At 43.5% G+C, this 18,658-nt stretch overlaps 1 protein-coding gene across 2 annotated transcripts in view; it reads left to right on the top strand.

Annotated features, from left to right (window-relative positions):
• The first annotated feature begins 272 nt into the window (after nucleotides 1-272).
• Nucleotides 273-18,658, top strand: part of Maea (macrophage erythroblast attacher, E3 ubiquitin ligase) — a 38,495-nt gene continuing 20,109 nt past the window's right edge. The window contains exon 1 of one of the 2 annotated variants that reach the window (XM_075943985.1): nucleotides 273-391. In XM_075943985.1, the coding sequence (XP_075800100.1) occupies nucleotides 323-391 (69 nt within the window). In that variant the 5' untranslated portion in view covers nucleotides 273-322. Of the gene's footprint in view, nucleotides 392-1,337; nucleotides 1,525-18,658 lie in introns of those variants that run through there. The other variant, XM_075943986.1, reaches the window with a different exon arrangement.

The following is an 18,658-nucleotide window of genomic DNA, read 5'->3' as shown; positions in this document are numbered from 1 at the left end:
CAGGGGCGTGGGCGTTTACAAGACAGCTACCTAACACGCGCTACCCAGCCCCAACCGCCAAAATGCACACGGCGTAGGTGTCTAGGCTACCTAAACCCGCATCAGCGGCCTAGGCCGGCTGACAATTCAATGAGGAAGCCGCTCTCTAGAGCCGTCGACGATTGGTCGAGCCCGTGGACGGTGACTGGCCCGGGACTTCTTCCTCTCGAGCGGTCCAGTGACATGATTGGTGCAGGCGCTCAGCCGCTCCGCCTGCCCCCGCGCGTCGCACGTCACTACCCGGCGTGCCGCGTACCCGCCTCCTCCGCTCGGCCGGCCCAAGATGGCGGTGCAGGAGTCGGCGGCCCAGCTGTCCATGACCCTGAAGGTGCAGGAGTACCCGACCCTCAAGGTGCGTTTTGGGCGCGGCCAGAGCCGCTTCCGCACCTTCGAAGGCGCCGTGGGGGCGCAGAGGCTGGGGCGCGGCGGGAGCCGCTTCTCCAGGGGCTGCACGGCCGGGGGCGGGGTCGGGGGCGGTGGGGCTGTGGCTCTCCGGGGCGTCAGGCAGGGTCCGGGGCCTTTCGGCGGGGCCCTCGGGAGCTCTCTGCGTCCTGGGGACCCGATGGCTCTGGGCGGCGGGGTCTGAGGACCCCCGAGGTCCGGGCGACGGCGCCTGAGCCCCGCCTTCCGCCTAGAGTCTAGAGGCTGCGGGCATTCCGTGTGCGGGCAGCAGGGCTACGGCCGAGGCTGCGGGCACTGGAGAATTAGGGGCCCCTGGTCGCGGGCGTGGGTCGCGGCGGTACCCGGCGTCCTTCCGGAAGCTCGGCCTGGGGCGTGGCGGGCATGCCTTGGTGCTAATTAGGGGGCCAGTGGGGAGCATTGGCGACCCGGTGGCACCCTGCCTCGCTGGCCGTCCCCAGCTCAGCTCCTGCCCTTGGTTTCCGGGGCGTGACCTTGGGTGGTCGCTGCGCCAGTGCGTTCCTCTAGGACAAATGTTCACCCCCTGATGGACGACTGGTAGTGGCTCTTCGGTTAAAAGGGGGTTTGATGGTGGCGGATGGACTGGCGGTGAAGCACCGGGGAAGAAAGCCTTCGGAGAACAAATCGGGTAGTTTTTAGGAAGGCCGGCCGAGCCTTGGGGTTCTTCATTTCTCCAGAGGGCCGGGCAGCTTTCTTCTGGAGTGCTTGGCAACGTATCTATCTCTGTGGTGACCGAGCGGTTGCCGTGTGGCTTGGCGGTGGGTGGGTAGTTTAGCCGAGATTGAAGAGCACAGGTTCTAAGCTCGGCTGCCTGCTTGTGCTTAGGGAGCCCCGGAGTGCGTATGGGAGGCACCTGATTGCTGGCATTCTCTCATCAGATGTAAGCCCTAGGGAGCGTTTGTTTCCCACTAGGGTGAAGTGAGCGATCACGTATTGCACACGGACGTCTTGGCATTCACTGGAAGTTATCTGCTGTCATTGTCCCTGTGACATCTGACTGCTCTGGTGTAGTTGGTCTTCACAGGAGGGCAGAAGCAAGGCCCTGCTGCTCCTCTTCAGCAGTAGGTGAGCAGCCATATTTAATTGCTGTTTTGTATCCCATGCTTTATTCGCCCAAGGAAAGGAGCAAACAATGCTGGCATCCCAGCCTCTTTGCCACACCTTCAAAACGAAGGGTTATGGGGGGTGGGGGGACGGACTCGTGACAAACTTAGGTCTTGTGCATGCTAAGCAAATGTTCTGCTACTGCGCTATACCCTTAGGCCTTGTTTTTTTGTTTGTTTAAAGCAGGCTTCTGTTGGCCTTGAACTCTCAATTCTCTTTGTACTTCCTCCTGAGTGCTGGGACTGTAGTTCGGAGCAGTTTTCTGGCATTGTTGGATTTCTGTTGATTGACAGATGGAAACCCTGCAGCTCCTAGTTGGCTGTACCTGGGAACTGCTTATCAGTGGACCTGTAACCACTTTGGGGCCTAGTCAGGGCCTCCGGGCCTGTTGCAAGGAAGTTGCTTTGGGAGAACGTGGTTTTCTGCTTTGGCTGGTGAATTTAAGACCCACAGACAGAAAGGGTTTCCAGAGCTCCCTCTCTGGCCTACTGAATGCCTTAGGCAGTGAAATGGATGGCCAGGAAAGGACTCCCCCAGTCTTACATCTTCTGGTGATCATGAGTGCACTTTGCATTCCAAAGCAGTTGCACAGCTTCTGAGTAAAATGATTACGTGGATCCTCATGCAGGTACAGAGAGGTGGTGGTGTCGTTAAACAAGATTGCTGTCTCTTTCTTTTTTGGAAGAGTGACAATAAGCAAAGATTTGTGGGTAGAAATGCTACTTCCTCCAGGAAAAAAATAGCACTTCCCTGCAAGTCCTTTAGGTCCTAGCATATAATTTCTGTTCAGTTTACAGTGTGTCTTTGCTTTGTTAATGTTTTTCCTATAAGTTACTATTGCTTGTTTGTTCTTTGTTTTTTGAGATGGGCTTTCATACCGTCTTGGCTGGCCTGCAATTCACTGGGCAGCTAAGGATGACCTTGAATTTCGGCCGCTCCTGGCTCCAGAGTGCTGGGATTTCAGGCATGTGTACCACACCCACTTTATGCAGTGATGGATATCAGATCCAGGACTTTCTGCACGGTTGGCAAGTACTGTGCCAACTGAGCTACATTTTTCGCTTCATTTTTTTTTGTCATTTTTTCAAGAGTAATTAATGCTGGGTACTGGGAAGTTTTAGAGCTTTGATTTAGAAGTATGTATTGGCACAGAATCGATCAGGATGCCAGGAGAAATGTATTTGTGGACAGTCTTAGGAACGTCCAGATAGATGCAGGTGTGACATGGTGGGTTGGGATCCACAGGAAGTGAGGACTGGGGGCTGGAGGGCTCCTGAACAGTCGTGGGAACGGAGTATACTAGATAGACCTTTACACTTTTTTATTCACTGAAAAATTCATAATTTATATATTTTTATCATTGACAGATTTTTTTACCTGCCAAGCAAGGCCTCCTCAGATGTGCAGGCTTGACAACTGTAGGTGGGCTTAAGCAGTAGACTAAGATGTCTATTGTGCAGTCTCAGGCCCCTGGCAGGAACTCTTTTTCTGTTTTTCCTTTCTCTTGGTTTTCCTTTGAGTTGCTATTGCTGACATGCCCTGAGCATGACTCTTTCCTGTTCCTATATTTGCTCTATAGTGGTGAACAGGCTTCTTTTATAGCCCTTGGAACCTTTAGGCTTAATTTCCCAGTTTCTGGGGCCAGGAATTTCAGGATGCTTCCTAGTATCTCTAACCTCTGCCCACCAGGTGTAGGAGTGTCCTCAGAATACCTCCAGACATCTCCAGGTTGCCCTGGGTACAAAGTCACCAGCATGAGGATCTCTGGACTGAATGTTGCTTTAGGAGACTTGTTTCTGTGTTCTTCAGAAGCTCTGGAAATGTGGTTCAGAAGACATCCTCTTGTATTCTGACTGCAGAATTTTCTGCTGAAGTCTGTTCTGATGCCAGTTTGTAAATGACAGCCCTTTGAAGCAAGGGGAAACTGGGATTTGTGGCTCAACGTCTTTAAGTTTATTTAGATCCCTTGTTTAAGTTTTAAGCAATCTTTAGTTACAGAAGACTTTTCTTCCTTCAAATTACTCTACCGAAGACACCACTCCATCAGTATTCCTACTTCCCTCCAGATAGCTGTGGCCTAGTGCCATGCCAACCTTCTCTGCTCATCACCTAAGCCAGGAAGCGGCTGTTCAGTCCAGTGGCAGGAGCTGAAGACCCTGGGACAGCCAGCTCTGACCCCAGCTCCTTCCTGAATTTCACCTGCTGTCTCTTTCCGCTTTTGGACAGCTAGTCAGGTGTCTAGCTCCTGCAGTTAGTTCTCTTAGACACACAGACACAGCTGCTGATCTGTTCTGTGCTTTACAGAAGCCTAGGTGTGTTTTTGAGCATAAACTCATGTGTTCTTGGAATTTTTACAGGAATAGTTAAAATTTCAGTCTTGAATTTGATAAAAGACTGGTGGACCAATTACTGCTTTGGTAATTCATATCTTGAAATATCACACAGAAAGTGTGATACAAGCCCTGTATTATAACTTAGAGCACTTTTGCAAACTTGATTTTGGCTGGATTGGAAGGATCATCAAGTATTAAAGCTGCGGATAATCATAAAAGTTTGACTTGAGACAGGCACACACTGCATTAGGTAGTAGGTATAGCAGTATCCTACAACAGTCTAGATCTTCTAATATGCAGATTTGAAGCTGCTTTTCTCAGTGGGCAGGCTATATGATACTAAGAGTACTTGGTGCATTCTTTTTGCACTCTTAAGTACTTGGTAAATTGTAATCTCTTTACTCCTTTATGCACCAAACCCTGCCAGATTTTCAGTGTGCTCTCTATTCTAGTCTGAAGCGTCCTCCTTTTAGAACCTGCCATCCATTGGTGGGCCCACCTGAATTCCTTTTGTTCTTTAAGAACTCTGCCTGATGCTCAAGTCTTCCCACCTCTCACTCACCTTGTCTTTGATTTGTTGGACATTTGAGTGAATGAATCTTTCAGATGTGTGTCCCATTGGTGTACCCCTGTGTTTCTGAAAGGTGGGTGCCCACTGAGATTAGAAAGGCTTGAATTCCATGATAACTTCTGGGTTTTTATTGCTGTTTTGTTGTTATCTTAAACAGATTTTTTAATTAGGAAAACAAAAAAATACCTAGTTCTCAGTGGTGGGTGGATCATGTTAGAGGAATTGCTAAGTTGAGGCACCGATAATATGGCTCAGTAGGTAAAGGTACCTGCTGCTTGCCAAACCCGATGACCTGATTTTGATCCCTGGAACCCATGTAGTTGAAGAAGAAACCAGTTTCCCAAAAGTTGTACTGTGTTCTCATATACTGTATTAACACTCATGCTTCTACACACATGTACAGACATAAAAAATAAACTTCTGTTTTTGTTTGTTTTGGGATAGGGTTTCTCCACGCAGCCCTGGCTATCCTGGGATACTCTGTAGAGCAGATTAGCCTTGAATTTAGAGATTTGCCTGCCTCTGCCTCCCTAGTGCTGGAATTAAAGGCTTGTGCCACCACCCTCTGGCATTAACTTTTTTTTTCCTTTCTATTTTTAAAGATACCAGTAAAACCAATGTGAAATTGAGTAGTGGAAGGGGACTGGGCTCCTGTGACTGACAGCCTGAGCCAGTGATCATGGAAATAATAGCTGGTGCTGCAAAGCCTTGTGAACTGTGTAAAGTCTTGGCTGACATTGCCCCAGAGGCCTGCAGTCCAAGAAGAAAGGAGACTGACTGACCTGTATAGTCAGTGTATGTATCCATCTGTGGAAGTCCCATGACTACAAGTCTCATGGGACTGTGTCAGAGTTCAGACTCTGCTGGTGGTGTGCAGTTACAGAATTGTTAGACGTCGGAACCATTTGAAAACTTCAAGAGAGTTATTCACTGTTGTCACAACTAGTAATTGTTTGGCAGAATGTGTCTAAATGGAGAAAACTCTGATTTTTTTTTTTTTTTGGTTTGTTTGTTTTTTAAAGGTGTGGGCCTGGCTTAACTTTCCTGACTGTGAACCTCTGGTGCTACCCATTACCTACCTCTATCCCAGGTTATCCTTCCTCATGTCCTATCATCCATCCTTCCATCCATTCATCCATCTTGAGCCAAGGTCTCTGTAGGCCCAACTGTCATGTACCTTGCCATGTAGACCAGGCTGGCCTCCAACTCATACCCTGTCCCCCAGCCTCTTCCTCCTTTTAGATACTCTTTCCTACCCATCTGTCTTCTCAGACCTTTCCCAGCTCAATTGCCCATGCCTATCTTGACAGTTGTGGGTCCATGTGCCCCACTTTAGATCTTCAGAGTGTCTACTGCTGTTCCTTCCTGCTCCCTCCCTACTGGGTTGGTCTGTCAGTTTTTAGACAAGAACTATTGCTGCTCTCTCTACCTTCTTCTCTTCTTCCTACCTTCATACTGTTCAACCACATGTTTCTTCAGGTTTTCTTTCTTTCTTTCTGGGCAGTCTATGGTTCTTTTACTGTTTCTTCAATCTTCTTCTTACTAGCTTTTTGGTGTCACCAGTTAACCCTGAGAGGTGGCCTTAGTGCATGCATCATCACTGCCCAGCTGATTTTTGGGTATTTGGGATAGTCTCACTGTATAGTTCTGGCTGCTCTGGAACTCGCTCTGTAGACCAAGCTGGCCTGAAACTCAAGAGATCCTCCTACCTCTGCCTCCCCCAGTACTGGGATTAAAGGTGTGCGCTACCATAATAACCATCTTAATTACTCATTTTTAAAGATTGATTTTTAATTATGTTAGGTGTTTGTGTGTCTGCATGTTGGTATGAACATATGAGTGCACATTCTCTGAGAAGGCTGAAAGTATCAGATTCCCATATCTAGAGCTACATTTTCCAGCCTTGTCATGGGTGCTGGGAACGAAGCCTCAGATCCTCTGGAGCAGCAAGTGCTCTTAATCTCTGAGCCATTTCTGAAGCCCCCACCCCCAGTTTTGGTTTCTTTATAGTATTAGTCACAGTTCTACAGAATTATCTACACTTATGTCTTTTTTCTTTTCCTTCTCTTTCTGTCAGACATCTCCTTTAGAATATGTTTTGGTAAGCCTTGTGGTGGTGGTGAATGGCTTTAATCCCAGCACTTGGGAGGCAGAGACAGGCAAATCTCTGTGAGTTTGAGGCCAGCCTGGTACCTGGTCTACAGAGCGAGTTCCAAAACAGGCTCCAAAGCTATACAGAAACCCTGTCTTAAAAGAAAAGAATATGTTTTGATCACTGCCATATTCCTAGCACATCCAAGAGTACCTGGCACAGAGTCACTATAAACAGCCATTGGCCAAATGAATTTCTTTACTGTCTGGTTGGAAAATTCCTTAAAATTTTATGTCACTTTTGTGCATTTATTTGAATTCCAGAATGCAAGCATATACATCCTTCCTTGTTTCGTTTTGTATCTGTTCTCTAACCTACTTGTGCTCTGGAATTGCAACATCGACCTCCTGCCCCTAGATGTCCAGCATTCTTACTGCTAAATTTCAGCCTAGAGTCAGCCATCTGTGGATTCTGCATTGATTCAAGCAGTTGCCCTGCTTCTGAAGGCCCGGACAGCTCACTTGGAGGGTCTCTTGCACACAAGTACTTTCACCTTAAACTCTTCTGCTTGTGCCACTCCCCATGGGCTCTGCTCAATACTTGGTTTCCATTGTGGCCTGCCTGCCTATGCCCATTGTCTTGTTCTGATTATTAGAAATAAGTTATCTGTCCCCTATCCTTGCCCATCTCCATCTCTCACAATTAAAAGATGTACAAATAATGACTGCCTTCTAGTTATCCAGTGAGCAAATTGTCACATTCTCTCTTAGCTTATCTTGTTTACTATCTCTGGAGTAGCCTCACCTCTGCTTTTGCCCACATTGCCCTTGGTCATGCTATAACTATATTTATAGTGCTTAGACCCTATGCTGTGACCATGTGTCCATCTATAGCAACCTATCAGCAGGTATCCTGGTGTTCTGTTTGACCTCCATAGTCTTGAGGCACATTCCTGTTTGGCTTCCACAGTAGCCACTTGCCTGATTTTCCCAGGTTCACAGCTGACTCTCATTCTTTTTGGGGCAGCACCCAAGCTCGACCCTGGTAGTTGGGATCTTAGTGATCACATGAGTGATAACTGTAATGACGCTGTAACATGCAAAGACAGTTGTTAAAAACTTCCCAATTGTGAAAAAGCCCAGTACTGGATAGCTACATGCTAAAACACTCAGCAATATCTAAATCTAAGCTCCCAGCACTTGGGAAATGGAAGCAGGAAAATCAGGAGATCAAGAAGAGACTGTAGTCAGTCTGGGCTGGCTGACATTCCTCAAACCAGTAGAATCGCACATTAATGTCAAATGAGTTCTCCCAGAAATGCAGTTAGCTCACCTTGTGGAAATCAGTATAATGGACATATTAATGGAATAAAGGACAAAAACCACACGATCATCTAAGTGAATACAAGGTAAAATCTTTTCAAGATAAAAATACCAACTTTCTCAACCCAATAAAAAGTCTTCAAAAAAGCAATTAACAGCCAGGCGGTGGTGACGCACGCCTTTAATCCCAGCACTCGGGAGGCAGAGGCAGGTGGATCTTTGTGAGTTTGAGGCCAGCCTGGTCTACAAGAGCTAGTTCCAGGACAGGCTCCAAAGCTACAGAGAAACCCTGTCTCGAAAAAACCAAAAAAAAAAAAAAAGCAATTAACATAATGCCTAGTGGTCAGAGACTGAAAGCTTCCCCTAAGATACAGGACAGATGTCACTCCTCAGCACTTCATTTAACCTTGGCCTGGAAATTGTGGTCAGGGCAGACAGACAAGAAGCCATATCTTGGAGACTGGAAAGGAAGAGGCAAGACTGTTTGCAGATGACATGATCATGCAAGCTGAAGGAATGCCCACCACCACACAAGCTATTAGACTTGATGAGTTCATTGTTGTTGCAGAATACAAAAGCAGTATATAAGAATAAGTATATTATATTTTGTATTTCTGTACCTTAGAAGGGAGCAGCCTAAAAGGAAATTAAGAAAATTTGATTTACTGTTGTACCAAAATAATACAATATGTAAGAATAAGGCAGGATTGTTAGGATAGCATTACTCCCTGAATTAATGTGCAGACTCAACATGATCTACATCAAAATCTCAGCTGGCATTTTTGTAGAAATTGGCAGGCTGTTTGTAAATCAACAGTATGACTCAGGAACCCAGACTAGTCAAGGCAACCTGATAAGCAGCAGTTAAGAACTTGGAATTTTAGGTTTCAAACTTCTTATGGAGATGTAAGATTGCATGATATTGGCAAAAGAATATACATAGCAAGAGGGATGGTGGTGGCACATGCCTTTAATCCAAGCACTTGGGAGTGGGAGGCAGAGGCGGACAGATCTCTGTGAATTCTAGGCCCTACTGGTCCAAGAAGACCACAGCTACACAGAGAAACTCTGTCTCAAAACATAAACAAAACAAAACAAAAAAAGAATAGATATAGCTACCAAAATTAAAGTAGGCATTTGTACATTGCTGAGGATTGAACCCAACACTTTACACTTTACACACAAAGCCAAGCACTGTACCAATACTGCACTACACACTCAGCTTTTTTTAAAAACAGAATCCATCTTTCTTTTTTTAAAATACTTATTTATTATGTATACAATATTCTGTCTGTGTATATGTCTGTAGACCAGAAGAGGGCACCAGACCTCATTACAGATGGTTGTGAGCCACCATGTGGTTGCTGGGAATTGAACTCAGGACCTTTGGAAGAGTAGGCAATGCTCTTAACCACTGAGCCATCTCTCTAGCCCCACACTCAGCTTTTAACCCATATTTTTAGAGTAATTTATTTTAGCAAGTATGTCAAAACAGATCAAGAATAGTGTTTTCAACAAGTGCTGAAAATAACTGGGTTTTCACAAACAAAATGTAGTTGGGTCCCTATATTACAAAATATCCAAGAGCTAAAAATAAGTCAAAAGAACTAAATGAAAGATCTAAAATTATAAAGCTTCTAGCACAATATACAAGATAACAATAACTTTGAGTTAGTCTGTGGTTTCTCAACACCTGAGCACAAGGAGCCCCAAATAAAAGACTGCTTTGTGGGAAGCTGCGAAAATGAAAAGACTGTCATTCAGAGTAAGTGTGCCCACGTCCAACCCCTAAAATGTATGCTGAAGCCCCAGTCCTTGTGGTGTAATCTTGGAGAATGGTTCAATTTGGAACAGATAAAATGTGCTATATATAGCCAAGGATGAGGAACTTTTTTTTTAGTTTAGCATTAAACATACCTCATCCAAGTTTTATTTGTTTATTTTGTTTGTTTGTTTTCGAGACAGGGTTTCTCTGTATAACAGCCCTAGCTGTCCTGGAACTAGCTCTTGTAGACCAGGCTGGCCTCAAACTCACAGGGATTCACCTGCCTCTTCCTCCCGAGTGCTGGGATTAAAGGCGTGCGCCACTACCACCTGGCCCCAAGTTTTATTTTTAACCCCTTGTCATATTTGCAATTTTTAAATATTTTAAAAGTTGTGTGTATGAATATTTTGCCTGCATTTATATAAGTGTACCCTGTGTGCCTGGTGCCTATGGAGTCCAGAAGAGAGTGAAGGATCAACTACAAATGGATACAGACAGTTGTGAACCACCTCGTGGGTGCTGGAAACCAATCCCATGTCTTCTGCAAGAGCAGCAAGTACTTGTAACTGTTGAGCCATTTCCAGTCCTCCATTTGCAATTTTTAAAATTCTTTGATGTATTCATGTGTGTATATATATATTTGTTCATTTTTACCTTCCCTATCCTCTGATTCTCCTAATCAGTACTAAATCTACTTTCTTTCAACAAGTCCCTTACTTAATCTCGTTTTATATTTTGTGAACCAGTGAGTATAGAGTTACTTGCAGGAGGATGGATGGGGGTTATCTATTGGAGCATGGGCAACAGTGCTAATACCACTGAAGAAATAACACCCATTCCTCCAGCAACCTCTGGTTGCCAGTAGCTCCTCAAGGAGTGGTGTGGCCTCGTGAGCCCCTTTGCAATCCATGATGGAATGCTGATGGGCCCCATCGTGACCACAGCTGCTGTGAGCTCGTAAGTACAACCACCATGTCATGTCCAGAAAACTGTTTCACAGCCCTCTCCCCATCCTGTGGCAGTTACATTCTTTCTACTCCCTCTTGAGTATGCCTCGAGCTTTGGAGGGAGTGGCACAGATGTCCCATTTGTGATCCAGCACAGGACGGTCATGTACTTTCAACACTTTGATCAGTTATGAGTCTTTGTGTTAAACTGTTGCTCACTACACAGAGAAGCTTCTCTGACCAATACTGAGAGCATCACTCGTCTATAGTTAATAAATACTTAGAAGGCAGTTTGACAGCTTGACCACAAAACAGCCTTAATAGGTTCCCTAGAAGGAAACCAGCCATAGACTTTTGACCAGGTTTACAGTACCAAATGTGAATTCCTCCTGTGTAGTGGATCTAAAATCCAATCAGAAAATGGTTGGTTACTAACCCTCATAACGTTCGTACTGCTATTGCAAAAGTGGTCAACTCTTTGCTGGCAGGCTTCATAGCTGAGTAAGTCTGTTGATGACTATTTTTCCTCTCCTAGCAGCCTGTGTAGCACCTTCTAACACTGTGAAAGCTATCCAGAAAGAAGTAAGTTTCCAAGTCCTGCCACCAAAGTGTGTGGTGTTTTCAGCAATGTGGTCATAACCATCCAATTCTGATTGGCAGCCTTGAACAATGGCAGTAAAGTAGCCTGTATTGTTTTAGGGACCTCTCGCACTTCAGTGGCCAACAACTTAGAGGAGGCACTCCACACCTGGTACTAGGATTTTTATTTAATTTATGGCTTTGGGAGCAGTATAATTTACCCATGCAGGGTGACTACATTCAAACCTTTTTTTTTTTTCCTTTAAGACAGGGCTTCTCTGTGTAACAGCCCTGGCTGTCCTGGACTAGCTCTTGTAGACCAGGCTGGCCTCAAACTCACAGAGATCTACCTGCCTCTGCCTCCTGAGTGCTGGGATTAAAGGTGTGTGCACCACTGCCTGGTTCAAACTTCTTTTACTTACAGTTTTCAATTAGCTTACAAAATAGGTTTTCATATGACTTTTTAATACTCAGTTTGATTACCCTTCCCCCACCCCTTCTCTTCCCCATCCCTCCTTACACCTTTTTACCTGTATTTTCCCTGTTTACTGTCATATCACATGTGTTCTACTATCAACTGATCGTCTTCTTCCATTCTCCTGCTCTCCCTTCTAAGTGCTGGGATTACAGGCATGTGCCACCATACCTGGTTTGATGTGATGCTTGAGATGGAGCATAGGACTTCGTGCATGCTAGTCAAGCACTGTACTGTGAGTGACACTAATCCCAGCCTGGATTATTGTGTTTTTTGTTTGCATTCATTTATTTTGTATGTACATGTATGGGCATGCATGAGTAGAGAGAACAGCTTTCAGGAGCCAGTTCTCTCCTTGTATGAGGTTCCAGGCATCAAACTCAGGTCAGCAGGCTTGGGAACAAGTATTTTTGCCCACTGAGCTGTGTTCCTATTCTCTAATGTTTTCATATGAAGATAGTTGGCTAAAGCACTCTGCATATATACCAAAAGAAAACGTGGGGTTATAGGAAGCAAGAGAATTTTTGCTAGATCCAGCACTGCCAGGACCTTGCTCCAAGATTTTCAGCCTTTTTAACTTCTATAGTTGATTGTATAAGCTGAGCTGACCAAGATAATTGCTCACAAAATAGGAAAAAACATTTGCAAATCACCGATCTGATAAGAGCACGTGTTGAGCTATATGAAGAAATCTTACTGTTGAGTAATGACTTAAATTTTAAAAATGAGCAGACATGGTAGATAAAGCAAAGTTCTCACTATGCAGACTTGAGGACCTGAGTTCAGATCCCAGGACCCCCCGCATAAAGCCTTGTTACGGAAGGCTACCTGTAGCCCACCTGTAATCCTAGCATGTGGAAGACTGAGGCAGGGTATCCCAAAACAGCTGGCTGTCTCTAGACTAGTCAAATTGACAAGCTCTGGATTGGGCAGGAAACCCTACCCCAATAAAATAGAGACACCATAAATGTCAACCTCTGGCCTGTACACACACTTGTGCATGTGCACCTACATGCATTCCAAAAACAAAAACAATTTGAAGAGTTTCTCCAGAAAAGATCCACAGATAGCCAGTAAGCACACAAGAAGGTGCTCAGTGTCTTTAGTAATCAAGGAAATGCAAACCAAAGCCACTGGGACACACTACTTCCTTCTGCTATAATGGGGTGGGGAGATGTGGAGAAATCGGAAACCCTTAGGTGCTGTTGATGGGAGTGAAAAACAATGGTGCCTCCTTTTGAAACACCCTAGGCATTAGATAGTTGCTGTCTATACAAGGTACAAAAACTTTCACAATCTTATTCATAATTGCCCCAAAGTACATGCAGTCTTAATGTGTGTGCATAACAGTTATTAATACAGGATTGCTCATCATCTAGAAAGAGAGCAAAGCACTGGTATATGCCACATCATGATCAGTCTCAGAAACAACAACAACAAAAAAAGACAGACAAAACCTGTTGTTCCATTTGTGTGAGATTTCAAGAACAGAGACGGAGTCATGGCCAATGCTTGTGTCTTGAGGAATGGCTGTGATGTGGTTATGAAAACACTCTCTTATAGATGGTGGTAATGGTTTCACAACCTTGCAATTACAATCAAACCTCCCAAGTGTTATCTTTTGAAGAGGGTCTTAGAGTATGTGAATTACATAAATAGTAACAACATTCCTTTTTTAAAATTGTAAGTGTTGGCTTGACTGACAAATGAAGTGGCCTCATGGCCAGATCTGTTGGTTGGCTGGGGTACACAACGCTCTGCATACATGAGCAGTTGTTTTTAAAGTCTGTTCAGTGACCAGGTTAGGAAGCCAGGCATGGTCTGTGACTCACATCATCTCCACCTGTGTCCCTTCCTCATCAGTGATGTGAAGCCCAGACTCAGAGGAGTTGCCCATCACATATATGTACTACATTCTTTCAGGGCCGCTGTGAACTTGTGTGTCTGGAGAGCACTGGGAATGTTACATGCTCTGAGTTAAGATGAATCTGGTTTTAAAGACTTAGTACAAAGTGGGGTAGGGGCACCGGGTCCCAGCTGGATACAGATTGGGGTCCTAAGTGTTCTGTTCAGTTCTTCAGCTGATTGGATGAGACCCGCACCAGAGAGGCCATCAGTTTTACTCATCCAGAAACATGCTCACAGACACCCAAAGTCTGTGGCCAAATCAAGATTCTGCCTAGGAATAACCACTTTTCTTTACAGTTTTCCTTTATATTTCCTGGTCACAAAAAACCAGCATTGTAGGTCTTCCATATGTCGTTTTGGATGGCATTCCTGCTGATACTCTGGCCTGTTTTGAGAATAGGATTTTTGCTATTCTCATTTTAAATTATTTGTAAGCGCTCCACATTTCCCCTGGAAGGAGTCATGCTAGATGTGTATATTCCAGGGGCTTCCTTCCAGTCTGGCTTCTGTTCTCTTTTCTAGGTTGTTGTCTATAGAGCAGAAGTTTGGGTTTGGTAAAGAGCGTTGATGAGTTTTCTTCACAGGTTGTGTGGTTTGTGTCATTTACAAAGCTTGTGTCCTCCTAAAGATCATGACAATGTCTTGTTTCTCCCTCAAATGATTAATAGAAAGTGTCAGCTCCTATTTTTGGATATGTGATCTGCTTCAGGGTGGTCTAGATAGATGTATTAGGCATGGCTTAGTTTTCACTATGAGGTGAGTTTCCAGTCCTGCTATTGTCATAATGACTACCATTTCCCTTGGCCTTGTGGCTGGACATGTATGGTTGATGTGGGACTCTATTTGTGGTTTCTCCACTCTCATTTGGTCTATCTCTAAGCTCAGACCAGCACCTTGTTAAGGGAATCACAAAGGTTTATAGTTACTTCTTTTTGTTGTGGTTTGGTTTGGTCTGGTTTGGTCTATGGTAATGGTGTTGACATGGGATCTTATACAGCCCAAGCTCAAACTCACTAACCTCCTGCCTTGGATTCCATGCCACCAGGCTAAGCTATAGTATTAAGTCTTGATGTCACGTACCATTGCTCATATTGTATCAAAATTGTTAGTTGGTTTCTTTTGCCTCAGACTTACTATGTAGTCAAAAAAGATCTAATCTTGAACTTCTCATCCTCCTGCTTCCTCTTCCTGAGTGCTAGGATTGCAGGTGTGCACCACCACTATGCAGTTTGTGTATGCACTGTTGGGGAACAAATTCAGGGTTTCGTGTACTCTGGAAAGCATTGTCTGTCCCAACTGAGCCACATTTCACCCTGAAATTTAAACATTTTTTTTGTAGTAAAAGCACAACATAGAATTGTTAAAGTGTACAGTGTGTGCGCTCTTACTTGTGTGTACCCTCATGGTGCATGAGGTCTCTGGAAAATTCAGTCTTATAGAACTGAAGTTCTGCCATTAGAGAATTACTGTGCATCCTACTTTTTTCTCTGAGAGCTTGTAGTTTTTAAGAGTCTTGTTTAGTAGACTTTGATCTTTTTGGGAGTCTTGTTCAATGACAGTTTTGTCATTTTGTGGTTAGCTCATCTTACTTAACATGATGTCCTCAGGTTTCATCCATATTTTGGTATGTGGCAGGACTTTCCACTGTAAGGCTGAATTATATGTATATGCTGCATTTTCTTCATTCATTTGTCAGTGAATACCCGGATGGCTACTGTTGGGGTTGTAGTAAACATGGTATGCAAACATCTTGTAGATTTGATGCACACTCAGAAGTGGGCCTGCTATCATATGTGGTTGTCTGTAGTTGGCGTTTTCTTTGGCTGCCAACCAACTCCCAAATAGACACTTAGTATTAATTATGAATGCTCAGCCTTAGCTTAGGCTTGTCCCGCTAGCTCTTTTTAACTTAATTTAACCTGTTTATATTCATCTATGTTTTGCCTCAGGGCTTTTCACCTTTCCTTTATTCTGTATGTCCTGCTTTCCTGCTTTCTCTATGTTTGGCTGGGTGGCCCCTAGTGTCTCCCTGTCATCATCTTTCTTTTCTTTATTCTCCCCTGAGCCTAAATTCCTTCTACTTACTCTCCCTGCCTGGAAGTTCCTATTCCTCCTCCCTAGCTACTGGCCATGTAACTTTTTATTAAACCAGTCAGGTGCCTTAGGCAGGCAAGGTAAAACAGCAACACATCTATATAGTTAAATAAATGCAACTTTTGTTTTGTTTTTTGTTTTTTTTCAAGCTTTCTCTATAGCTTTGGAGCCTATCCTGGAACTCACTCTGTAGACAAGGCTAGCTTCGAACTCACAGATATCAGCCTGCCTCTACCTCCCAAGTGCTGGGATTAAAGACATGCGCCACCACTGCCCAGCTATACAACATATCTTTACATAGTTAGACAAATATTTTGCAACACAAATGCAACTCATCTTTGCATAGTTAAATATTACACATTTCCCCCTTGTCTAAATAAAAAGAAAGGTTTTAGCTTTAACATAGTAAAACTATACTCAATAAGAACACTTATAAAGTAAGAATTGTATTTACAATATCCAGTCCATTTGCACTTGACAAATTCAGAGAAAATACTCCATTATCTGTCCTATCTTGGTGAATCCAAAGTTGTGTATCTAATTTACTTTCTATCCTAACTCGTATTACCATCCCCAAATGATCTTTTTAGACCTCAAGTCATTTTCTTAGATAAAAGTTTAAGCTTTTATGTTTTTCAACCTTTTAAACTTTACATTTCTTATGTAAGTTTCTTTTCTGAATTTGGTAACAAGAAAAACTGTAACTATCTCTTCTTCAACTCCATCAGAGACCCGAGAAGGATATAATATTACATGAGTAAACAGGAAGTGCAGAACAAGCAACTTCCAAAATTATAGAAACGAGAGCAACTGGCTGCCTGGACAGTCACCCAGAGTTTCTCTGCAACATTGGGGCATCCATCTTTGGCTTCCAGGCCTAGAATATCTGGCAGACTTTTATATGAAACATTAATTTGAAGGACTGCTGCACCTTATCTTGACCAAGTTTAGGAGTCTTTTTCCTTTGTGTTTTTCTTGTCCAGTTTGTATAGTATACTGTCTGTATTTGAGGCAAGGGCAGTTTCTTGCTCAAATGGCTAGCTTTACCACAATGAATGCGAACTCCATATGGAGGTTCTTCTATACTCATCATCCTTTTATTAAGAAGATTGGTGCTGCCAGGAGCAACGTGTCTGACTGTCATGAAAAGCATTAGGTTATTAAACATCTTAAATGCCATATTCTGTAGGTCTCTGAAATGTTTGAACATCGTCTATCTAAAATATATCTCTGTTTAACCTTGTAAACATACCTAATGTAACTACAAGCTTGATTATTATAGATAAGTAACTACTAACCTGTATTTTTTAATTATCCTAAACAGAAGTAATAGCTTTCAAGGACTAGAACTTTATATTACATTTTTAAATGAGCTGCATAGATAGCTTAAACAAGAGTAGAAAAATATATATGTATGACAAAAATAACCTTAAATTTGTATCCATATACAAACATCTATTCCAGTGTGTAAAATATTTGAGATGAATAGTTGTCTTTTTAGTCCTATATTCCTGTATTCCCACTAAATGATAACAAACTTCCATAACCCACCAAATGACCAAAACCATCTACCCCACTTCTTGGGGATGTAGGCATTTTGTTCTCTAGATTCCTTCCTGTTGCCGGAGGGTGACAGCATCCCCAGGGGATCCTGAGAAAATTGAGATAATGGTCAAATCCTAAGAAAACTAGCAGTAACATTTTTTAATCTAGTCTCTGTGTAATGGGAAAGTGCAAGGCTTATCTGAAGTCCTGGCTAGAGTAGTCTGTGAGGCTGGACCATCTCAACTGTCTGCCTTGAAGTTGTTGTGACTGCAGAACTCTGAGGAGACCGCAACAGTTGTTGTTCATGGTAATCCTCTGGTGGTTCACATTAACAGTGCCATTCCGGACCTCACCAGCAAGACACTTTGCTAATACATGGTGTGGTTTCCGTGTGGTTTTGTTGTTATTTAGAGACGAGGTCTGTGTGCCTGCCTCTGCTCTCCTCAGTGCCATCATGCCTGGCTACATTTTAATTTGGTAAAAGCCATCCTAACAGATATGAATGAGGCAATGCTTCATTGTGGTTTTAATTTGTATTTTTCCATTCTAGTGATAATAGCATCTTTTACAGGTTTGTTTGTTTGTTTTTAGATTTCTTTTTTTGCTGAGCATGTGGCACATGTCTTTAATCCCAGCACTTGAGAGGCAGAGGCAGGCAGATCTCTGGGTTCGAGGCTACTCTGTTCTATAAAATAAGTTTCAGGACACCCATGGTTACATAGATAAACCCTGTCTCTAAAAACTAAAAGAAAAAAAATGTTTTCTTTTTAATCCCACGTGTGTGTGTGTGTGTGTGTGTGTGTGTGTGTGTGTGTGTGCGTGTGTGTGTGTGTGTGCGCGCGCTCTCTGTGTGGGGGGGAGATAATGATAATGGAAGGAGGGGTGGAGGGGTACAGGGATGCATATAGTACCCTTAGAGGCCAAAAGAAGGTGTTGATCTCTGGGAGCTGGAGCACAAGCTGGTTTGAGTTGCCTGGTGTGAGTTCTGGGAATGAGCCATGTCTTCTCCCCCCACACCCCATCATTTATATTCTTGCATAGCATCTTTAGAGACTTTACACACTATTTTTTTTTTTTTGCTGAGTTTAAGAGATATTTTTCTTGTTTTTGAGACAGGATCTTTCTATGTATCTTAGGTGTCCTTGGAATGTGATGTGTATCACCTAGACAGGCTTTGTACTTATATTCCTACCTTCACCTCCAAGTACCAGTAATGCAGGTGTTAGACACGTGGCTTATATGTCATCCTGCAGGTTGTTCTTTATGCTATTGTTTTCTGCTACTTGTAAACATCCTTGCTGCCTCATTTGTCTTTTTTTGTGAAGAGTATATATTTAGTATTTTGCCTTATTTCCGCAGTTTTTCCTTAAAGTCTATTACATGTATAGGCATGTTAGTTACCATCTTTTTTAGTTTCTTTTTTAGTATCATGTCCTATGTCTGTTGTCTTCCCTTATAGATTTC

This window comes from Microtus pennsylvanicus, chromosome 12, assembly GCF_037038515.1.
Source record: "Microtus pennsylvanicus isolate mMicPen1 chromosome 12, mMicPen1.hap1, whole genome shotgun sequence".
Lineage (NCBI taxonomy): Eukaryota > Metazoa > Chordata > Mammalia > Rodentia > Cricetidae > Microtus > Microtus pennsylvanicus.
This window is presented reverse-complemented; position numbering and strand designations above follow the sequence as displayed.